The sequence below is a fragment of the Mus pahari genome, chromosome 5 (assembly GCF_900095145.1).
Source record: "Mus pahari chromosome 5, PAHARI_EIJ_v1.1, whole genome shotgun sequence".
Classification (NCBI taxonomy): Eukaryota; Metazoa; Chordata; class Mammalia; order Rodentia; family Muridae; genus Mus; species Mus pahari.
The window spans coordinates 42,399,360-42,410,019 of record NC_034594.1 but is presented as its reverse complement, the minus strand read 5'-3'; the positions used below and the strand labels follow the sequence as shown (position 1 = coordinate 42,410,019).

At 41.2% G+C, this 10,660-nt stretch overlaps 1 protein-coding gene and 1 non-coding gene across 2 annotated transcripts in view; one reads left to right on the top strand and one right to left on the bottom strand.

The window, feature by feature from the left end:
* Window positions 1-10,660, bottom strand: part of Zdbf2 (zinc finger DBF-type containing 2) — a 39,009-nt gene that overhangs the window by 1,532 nt on the left and 26,817 nt on the right. The window contains 1 exon segment of the mRNA XM_029538790.1: window positions 3-6,727. Within this exon segment, the coding sequence (XP_029394650.1) occupies window positions 3-6,727 (6,725 nt within the window).
* On the top strand, window positions 8,784-8,886 carry LOC115064075. Its single transcript, XR_003843942.1, has one exon. It is a non-coding gene; the product is annotated as a U6 spliceosomal RNA (small nuclear RNA).

Sequence of the window (10,660 nt, the reverse complement as noted above, 5' to 3'; positions counted from 1 at the left end):
GCGCGGGGGGCACGGGGCCCGCGGGGGGCACGGGGCGCGCGGGGGGCACGGGGCCCGCGGGGGGCACGGGGCCCGCGGGGGGCACGGGGCGCGCGGGGGGCACGGGGGGCGCGAGAGCTTGAGCGCGAGCGCTTCAGCTGCTCTCTTGGCTTCCTTTATCTTCCTGGCAACTATTTTCTTCTTCCTCAGTTGCATTCTTATAAGAACAGTCTTTGATAGATGCCTCCGGGGCACGACACCATGGCATCTAGAGACATACTTCCTGATGATGTCTGTCGCTTTCAGCTGAATCCAAATAGCCAGTTTTTCTGAGGCTAGTTTTGATTTTTTCCGGAGAACCATTGTTTTATAAGCATTTTTGATGAGGCATAATTTATTTGCAGCAACCATCTTCTTTTTCCAAAATTTCCTTTGATTTTGACTTTCAAAATCTTCCTTTGTAACTGATTTGGGAAATTTTTTGGCACCATCATGATTTAAAAGAGTCTGCTGGAAATTATCCTTTGGAACTTGAGTAGCACCCACATCTTCTGATTTTTTTAGAAATGAAGATTGACTGGTCCTGTTCAACTTTAACACAGATCTTTTCGGCGTTGCCATAAAAGATGTTGAAGCCAGGTTTTGTCTTTTGGCACCATTCTCTCCTGCACTGGGCCTTGGGTCATGCTTATTAATATCAGTGCCAACTATATCACATCTGCCAACTTCTGGTACCATTGGGTTCTGTGGAGGATTAATCACAGTTCTCTTACGCCGTGAGCCAGAAGAGGTATGCTCTTTACAACTATATATATATCGGAGATCACTGTCACTGCCAGGCTTCGTTTTAGGTGGGTTCAAAGACTGATCTTCCTTCATACTGAGAGAAGAAAAAATATAGACCAAGGAATCGGGCTGTACAGGCTCTAAAACTTTAGTCTGTGGTTCAGGTAGCTCGGTTATCCCAGTTTGAGCCTTTTCTTCCTTCTGGCTATCATGGTGGAAACACTTCCTCTTGGGTGAGTCCTCCTCTTGTTCAGTGATTTTCCTTTTCTTCCCGGAACTTGCTTGAATTCCACATCTCACTCCTCCTACTTGGTTCAGAGAAGTCACCTGCCCATGTTGCTGATGAAGCCCCTCTGCTAAGGAACAAGACGGTTTACCTAAGTCCACTGAAAAGTCACCAGTGTCTCCAACTTTACCTTTAACATGTTGAATTGATGTGGTGTTCTGATTAAGGTCAGACCTGATAGTCTTTTCTTCTTCACCCAAAAGAATTTTCTTGGTCTCAGAGCCACCATCATAGTAACTGTAGAAATAACCTTGACATGCCTGTGTGTTTGTTTTCACATCATCTTCTCTCCCCTGAGGATGTGTTTTTCCAACAAACGACGGAGGAGCCTGACCCTGAGGTGAGGCTTCATGAACTACTTCCTTAAGATCACCTTCTGCAACCTCTTCTACTTCCCCGTACATTGGATTTGGTGGATACTCATACTTAGTTACTCTCAAGTCAAAAGTCACTTTCTTACCCTGGCCTTTTTTCTTTGCTTGAGGTGGGTTAATGTCAGAGTGAAATAAGGTATCGTCTTGATAATATAGCTCAGATCCATAGGAGTTCACAGCTGTTTGGCGGATCACTGACACAGCATAGGCAACACGGTCTCCTTCAAAACTACTGGATTCCCAGCTCCTATCTCTTTTGAATCTATTTTTTTGATCTTTCCGAAGACTGGTGGCTTCTCCAGTTTTCTGTAGTTGGTGAGTCACTGGCTGAGCAGTATCTTCCCAATTTAATTTTCTTTTAGGACATTTAGATCCAAAGTTCTTATCTTCTGGGTCAATAAAATTACGATCAGGCTGTTGTAACTGGCAGGTAGTGGGCTGATCAGAGGGATCAACATTGAAATTGAGTTCATGACCACAAGATGGACAAGTAGAATCGCCTAGGATAATATAGTCATTCTTCCTGTTTATTATTTTAAAACTTTCCTTGGATTGGTTTGTCACTGACTGAGAGGCTTCATAATCACAACCACAGAATTTACAGTAGTACTTTTCATTTGCTGCAGAACCAAGAGAATCTGTGTTTATATCACTGGTTTCTTTGACAGTCATCTGAGGTGGCTCTAGCTGAAGAGGGATATTTGAATCAGAAATTACTTCCCGGTCACAGTCACTATCACTGGACACAACATCCACAAACACCACCTGAGGTGAATCTGTTTCTCCATCTGATGTCTGAACCTGGTTAACTACTATCTGAAAAGAGACGTCAGAATCATACACCACTTCAGGCACACAAGATACACTGCCCTTGTCTTCTATGTCAAGTGCTTTCTTGTCAAGGTCTGCTTCTTTGCAAGCCACCTGAGGTGGGTCAACTTCTGACTGCAGATGAACAGCAGAATTATATGCTACTTCAGAACAACATGGCTGAAAGTTCTCATTTTCTAGGTCATCATGATTCTCCTTTTGCAAGTTTACTTCTTTGATAGACACAGCCTCTACAGATGGAACTGTCACAAACTGAACAGGATCATCAGAATCATAAGTTGGTTCAAAGTCAACTAGCTTGTAGCTCTTATCTTCCAGGTAAATATGGTCTTCCTTCAGATTCATTTCCTTGGCAGGTTTTTGAAGAAGGCCTGCTACTGACTGACAAGGATCATTAGAATCAACACTCACTTCAGGACCATCATGGGAATCAACATTTACTTCAGGACAAGGATTGCTGCTGCTTACTTTCAAACTGGTACACCTTTTTTGCAAACGTTGTGGTTTCTGAATCACTGAGCAAAAAATGACATTCGTAACAGGAACTATTGTAGAGCCATAGGGCTCACAGTCATTACCATTTGGACTAGCACGTCCCCTCAGTAAATTTATTTCTTGAACAGGCTCTTGTGTTGGACTAGTCACAGCCTGAAGTGGTTCATCAGAATGGAAGTCTATTTTTGAGTTTTTATCTTCCAAATCAACATGATCTTTCCAACGGTCATCCTCCTGAACTACTTCAATTTGGCCAGCCGATAGCTGGGGGACATTGGAATCACATGTGATTCCAAAACCCTGAGCGTCATCCCTCTTGCCTTCCGTGTCATCTGTGTCCTTCTGACTTCTGTTTTCACCACTTTCGCTATGCCGACCAGCCTCTAACTGGACAGAGCCATTAGAATCAATGCTTACTTCAGAATCACAAGGCAAGTTATTTCTACCTTCTTGTTCAACATGTTCAGGCTCCAAAACAGTTACTTCAGGTTCAGGTGGTTCAACTGCTGCCTGGACTGAGAAACCAGAATCCAAATTTGTTTCAGAACATGTGTCTTGGCTGTTATCTTCCAAGGACACTTGGTCATTATTACTAAGACTTATTTGTTTAAGAGCTAGCTCAAGTTGATCCATTGCAGAACGAAAAGAAACATTAGAGTCATGTATTATTTTTGAATAAATAAGATCACTGATCTTCTGTTCAAGAACCTTTGCCTCTTTTTTCCACTCATTCATTTTTGAAATCACGTCAAACTCTTGTTTAGGCAGGGAGTGAAAATGGCCGGTAGAATCAACACTTGCTTTAGAGTCACTGGGTTTGCCATCCGTGTCTTTCAGTTCAACACAGTTTTCATTCGAGGCTAACTGAGCCTGGCTAAGGACTGAATCAAGACAACCAGCAGTATTCAGATTTACTTTCATCCCTCTAAGCTCAGTATTTTCATCTTTTGGGTCAGCATGGCCCTCTTTCAACGCAGCTGGTTGAGGTTTTTCAGTCATTGTCCGAGGAAAAACATCAGAATTGAAAGTGGGTTGCGAGCCACCATATTCATCATCACTGTTGACTTCCTCAAGATGCTTTGTCTTTCTCTTGGCTTTTTTGCCTACATAAGGCTCTGTCACTGGATGAGAAGTCGTAGAAGCTGAACTTACTTCAGAATGAGATTCCGTGCTTTTCCTTGTTAATTCAGCATGCTTTTCTTTTTGAAGACATACATTTTTGACAACTACTTCGCATTTGCGAATAACTGACTGAAAGGGGACATGAGAATCCAATCTTGTATCAGAAACACGTAATATAATGGGATCTTCAGAACATCCGGGCTTTGAATTAACAGAGTTACAATCCAAATTTAATTCAGAATCAGTAGGTTCATTTTCCTTTTGTTCAATTTGTTCTATATGTACCTGATCTTCTTTGGGGGGATTTATCTTTTTAACAGCTACATCAGAATTAGTCACTGAATGAAGAGGGACATTAGAATCCAAACATATTTCAGAACCACTGGGATTGTCATTCTTCCCTTCTAAGTGAACGTTTTCGTCTTCCTGAATGATTACTTCTTTAACAGCTACTTCAGGGTGATCATTTCCTGAATGAAGAGGAATATCAGAATCAAATGTTATTCCAGAAACACAAGATTCATTACTCTTATTTTCCAGACCAACAGGTTCCTCCTCATAAACAGCTACTTGAGGTTGGTCAGCTACTGAGTCATCGGGAATATCAGAATCAAAAGTTATGTCAGAACTACTTGACACACAGTTTTCATCTTCCAGGTTAAAGTCATCTTCGTTTAATCCTTCAAAATCCAGCAGAGACCGCTCAGTAACTGACAGAAGAGGGGAATCGGAATCAAATGTCAACTCAGAACTGGAGCACCCATTGCTCTTAACTTCCATGTCAACATTTAACTCATCAAGATTTACTTCACCCCAAGCCCCTTGAGGTTGATCATTAGCTGACTGATAAGAAGCATTGGAATCAAAACTTAGATTAGAAATGCCAGAGTGAACACTCTGATTTTCTAGGTCAAGATCTACTTCCTCAGGATTTACTGGAGATTGATCAGCCTCTAATTGAGCATCAGCATGAAAACCCACTTCAGGACCATGAGACTCACAGTTCATATCCCCAAGGCTGGTATTCTTCTGGTTCGGAAGGTTTATTTCTTCTGCTTCTCTCTGGGGTTCATCAGCCACTGTCTCAAGAGAACCATCACGTTCAGGATGTGCTTCAGCACTACTGGGTTGTTCTTCATTTTCCTGTTCGACAGCTCTGTCTCCTGGGCTTCTTTCTTGAACAGGCATCTGGGGACGGTCCAGAGCTGCATCACTGTCAGAACTGAAACTACTTGACCCGTAGTTCTCATCAACCAGGTTTGCATGGGTCTTGTTCACAGGATTTTGCCTTCTTGCTGCTGTTGCTGGAGTCTCATCAGCTGAGGACCCGGAATCCTCACATGGTTCAGAGCTACCACTTCCATAGCTCTTGTCAACCAAACGAAGGGGCACTACTACTTCCACGGGCTGTGGGGGACGGTGACTAGTTGACGGTAGTGAGTCATCACCATCAAAATTCACTTCAGAGCCACTAGACTCATAGCTTTCATCAACCAGACTAATGAGCTGTATGTTCTGTGTAATCACCTGACGAGAACTGCTACCATTATCTGAAGTTGCTCCAGAAACAGTGGGTGTTTCATTCCTAGGCTGTGCATCAGCATGTGTTTCTTCTGATACATTTCTCTCTCTGGTGGTCAGATCAGATAGGGCACTCAGTGACTGACAAGAGGACCCACAATCAAAACTCATGTCAGAACCTCTAGATTCATAGCTCCCATCTTCTTGGTCAACTCCCTCCTCCTCCTCTTCCTGCTCCTCCTCTTCTTCCTGTTCTTCCTCCTCCTCTTCTTCCTGCTTCTCTTCCTCCACTTCCTCCTCCAACAGATTTAAGTCACGTACAGCACCTTGGGAAGGACCAGGTACTGCCTGACGAGACCCACGACCGAACCTCTCTTCAGAACTCACTGAGCGCTTCTGTTTCAGAAGTGTTGGCTTGTTAAGAACCAAACGTGTTTCTTCTTGGGGACGAACTGTATTTGAACGAGATGCTTCCCGACGCTTTGGAATGGCACCTTCACGAGCTTGTTCTGGTTGTGTGTCAGTCTCCCTCGGGTTTCCTGCTGTACCTGCCTCTAACTCAGAAGAAGACTCAGCTCTTACAGAACAAAGCTCAGGACCTGTTAGCTCACGGACTCGTACAACAGGGGAAAAAGACGCACCCTTAGCTCTGAGATTTCTCTGTGCAAGCAATTTGTCTAAATTTATACTTAGTTTCTTTTTTGGGTCTTTAGTTTTGGGTTGAGATGATGGGTTGCTAGGGCCCTGACCTGGGGAGTCAAAGTATGTTTCAAGGTTCTCTGTGTCACAAGCTGGAAAGGAATCTGAAGCAACTGCCAGTACTAACCGAGGAACACTGTTAGCCGCAACTGGTCTCTCGAAAGAGCCGCTAGGCAAAGAGCTGGCAGGAGCATTACAAATCACAGGGGGACGCACTAACTTTTTTCCACTAGTTGTAGCCTGAACAACACCGACTGAATTAACTTTTTTCACACCACTCTCAACTTTATGAGCCAATTCCAAGGACTGCTGCTGTCCCCGTTCGAGTTTTTGAATAACTGATGGTCGAACTGCAACCTCTGCGCGTTCCTGAGAAGTACCAGGTCTATAATCTATCTCTTCAACAGATTCTGAATCCTCGGAGTTTCTCTCTGCACTGCTATCTGCAGAATCATCCTCCTCATCAGAGTCATCCAAAACCACCACTTCAGGTGATCCAGGATCTGCTGCTGCTGCTGCTGCTGCTGCTCCTGCTGCTCCTGCTGCTGCTCCTGCTGCTCCTGCTGCTCCTGCTGCTGCTCCTGCTGCTGCTCCTACTGCTCCTGCTGCCGCCTCTGGCTCATTTGGTGCAGATCTGAAAAGGAAGGGGGAAAAACATTAAGATATCCTAGTTTTTGCTTACAATCCATGATATTGTTTTCTTTCTATTATGGACCATTCTTAAGAGGAAAAGGAATGCCGGATTGTACACTCCATGGACCTTAGGAAGTCAGCTAGTATAGAAGATAGAAGTCCACCAGTTGCTTTTTCATAAACAAATGGCTCCTGAACATACAAAAATGCAAATGAATCTTTATATCCATTTTTCAGTTATCACAATAAACACTACAAAGTTTGACCCAGAGGCTCAAGATGTCACTCAGTTGCTAAGGCACTTGCCAAGTGTGTGCAAGGCCCTAGGTCTGATCCCTACAACCTTAAAATTTTAAGAGCTATGTCAAAAATTAACTGTATACAGTTAATTCTATCTGTAGAAGCACATGTAAGAAGCTAGTCCTATCTGTTACCTTTAATAAAGTGAATATGAAGTCTGGGGCCTCAAAGGGAATATGTACTTGTCTCTTTCTTGTTTTTAATTTATGTATTTTATGTTTATGAGTACACTGTCGTTATGCACATGAGAAGAGAATATCAGATCCCATTATAGATGGTTGTGAGCTGGGAATTGAACTCAGGACCTCCAGAAGAGCAGCAAGTGCTCTTAACTGCTGGGCCACCTCTCCAGCCCTTGTCTCCTTTTTTATAAGGTGCTGCCCAGGCAGGCCTTGCTTTTGGATGAGCAATGCTCCCACTTCAGCTTCCCCAAGCAGCTAGAATTATAGGCACAATACCATCATACCCTTTAGACTTATGACTAAATCATTTTTTGAATGTTCCTTTGAATTATATTTATGTATACTATATTTTCAAGTTAAATTTTAATTACTTTTTTAAAGATCTGAAATTTCATTATCGAAAAATCTGTCAGTTCATCTCTTATACTGACTGCCATCAGCACAACAAGCTTAATTCAAAACATTTTAGGGGTCCTTCTTGCATATAGATAAACAGTTGTCTTAAAAATGTTGTCATAGTCTTAATTCAGTCATAGCAATCACCTACTAAATACTAAAGATTCTCTAACTCAGTAGTAGACTCTATGGTAGGCACTTGAGCAAATTTAAAGAAAGAAAAGCTGGCTCTCAAGAAGCATTCAATTAGCAGCAACTTCCAGTGCAAAATGTCAATATCATCTTACTTAGCCCCATTAAAAAATGGTATCATAGACAAAAGAGGCCTAAGGTATGATAAGCTAATATAAGGTGAATATCCTAAAACAGAAAGAGGTCAAACTAGGAAATCTTAGTTTGAAAAATCAACTTAAAAATTACTGAAAAATTGTGAACAAGGTATAAAACTGTAATGTATTATAAGTTTATTAGTTAAAACAAATGTACCAGACTTATGTTGAAACATAATATTAGGTAAATTCAGTGAGGTCGCATTATAAAGATCCTTTTCTTTTTGGAGAGAACAAGGTCTTACTTACTATGTAGCCCTTTTGTAATGAAACTCACTAGGCTAAGTTTGAGGCCAGCCTGGCCTCAAACTCACAGAGATCTGTCTACCTCTGCCTCCTGAGTGCTAAAATTAAAGGCCTACACCACTACGCCCATCTTTATAAAAAAAAAACCCTGGCCCTTTTAATTTCTTGGCTAAAATTGTCTTTAAAAGATTATAGGATAAGGCTGGAAGAGATGGTTGCAATGGTAGAGTGCTTGTTGTCTGAGGACCTGAGTCTGGATTCCCCAGCACCTACATGAGAACCAGGACCATGAGAGGCAGTGCACATTTAGACCGCAGAATAGTGAAGGCTGGAAGAATCCCACGGCTTCACTGGTCAACAGGTCTGGTCAAAACAGGTAGCTCCAAGTTCAGTGAGAGACTGTCTCAAAAAATAAGGTAGTGAGCCAAAGATGAAACTCAGCATTAAGCTCTGGCCTCTTGCACAATACAGCACAGCTCTATAGCTTAGCAAGAGCAAGGTGGCAAACACCTGCAATCTCACAACTCCAGAGACTGAGGAGGATATCAAATTCAAGGCCATGCTGAAATATATTATGAGGCACTGTCTCAAAAACAAACAACAGGTGCTCACTTCAGCAGCACATATACTAAAATTCAAATGATACAGAGATTAACATTGGCCCTGCCCAAGAAGATGTGCAAATTTGGGAAGTGTTCCATATTTTTGTGTTTATGCTTTTGATGTTTTATTAAGTATATAATAAAATAATCTGTTACCATAAAAAAGTGATACACAAATCTCTACCACTATAATAACCAAATGAATGTCTAGACAAATTAGAAAAATATAGCTGGGTGGTGCATGCAATAGCTGGTGGAGCTCTGTGAGTTTGAGGCCAGCCTTGTCTACATAATGAGTTCTGGGCTAGCCAGGACTACATAGTAAGATCTTGTCTCAAAAAATAAAAAATAAATAAAAGATACAAGAAAGGAAGAAAAGAAGGAGAGACAGACAGACAGACAAACATAAGGGAAGGAAGAAAAAGGGTAAAAAATTTAAAAGTATTTTTAAACTTGAAAAACATTTGCATGTGTCTCCAACTGCTTTTATTTTTTTCTAAAGACTTTCTATGTGGGTTTTATGTGTGTGTGTGTGTGTGTGTGTGTGTGTGTGCGCACGCACACGCGCACAACATGATATCTGTAGAGGTCAGGAAGAAGTATAGCCCCTAGAACTAGAATTACAAGTAGTTTGTGAATTACTTAATGTGGGTGCTGGGAACCTAACTTGGGTCCTTTGCAAATACAGCAAGTGCTTTTAGCCACTAAGCCCCTAAAGTGACCTTTTATTAACACATCAGAATTAATACTATCATTGCATAAATCATCTTCTTAAGAAAGTTTTTAGATGTTCTGTGTGTGAGCGTTTTGCCTGTGTGTCCTGTGTTTCCTGAGGTCAGGAGAAGGTGTGGGAACCCTAGACGTGGACTAAACAGTGGTTGTGAGACATTCTGTGTGCTCAGAACCAGTGCTGGGTCCCTGCAGGAGCAGCATGCTGTCTTAGTTGCTGAGCCATCAATCACTCCATCCCTTCCAGAAGTATTTTATTTAATACTAATTTGGAATGTGTGAAATAAAAATTATACCTGTCAATAATATAGTATTACACTATGGCAAAAAAAAAAAAAAAAAAAAAAAAAAAACAGCGTTGACTCTTAAGCAATGAAATAATAATGCAAGGACCACTTTCACCTACTGCATTTTCAAAACTCTACATTACTTCCATTTGTTTTAAAGTCTACGACAACATACTGATAACTAATTCTTTGCAAAATGCAGAAAATTTAAGGAACCAAAACTCAAAGGAGAGGGAGGATAGAATAATATGACAACTACCAATGAGATGCTTCTACGTATACCTGTATTTGTATTTATATTTAATACTAACAAATTATAATTCAATTTCTAGTCATTTGCCACTTTAACAAAAAAAGCCCTACAAATATACAACTATTAAAAGTTTAAAAAACAAAAACAAACCAAAAAACAGAAACCCTTTGACATAAATTCTTAAGTTAAAAGGGAACTTCAAGCACCACTGAGATGGCAAAGTGGGTAAGTTGCCACACAATGCTTTTAGCCAAGTTAATCAAGTTACCACCATCCATGTCTGAAGAATGTACTAGCAGGACTGGAAACACAAAGGGCAGCAGTGAGTGAATTCAAGGAAATTAAAATGGTACACAAATATTAAAATGTCAATGAAAGGCATTAATTGGTATTCTAACTAAAGGAGCTTAGCAATTTTTTAAAAACATCACCAGCAATTAAATATGCTGACACCATGTTCTCTTAAGGATACAACCTCTGTTCTGAGGTTATTACTGCCAAAAATGGATAGTCTTAGTTTAATCATGAGGAAACATCACACAGGCCTAAATTGGGATGCTCTCCATAAAATAATTGGTCACCGCTCCTAAAAAAAAAAAAAAAAAAAAAA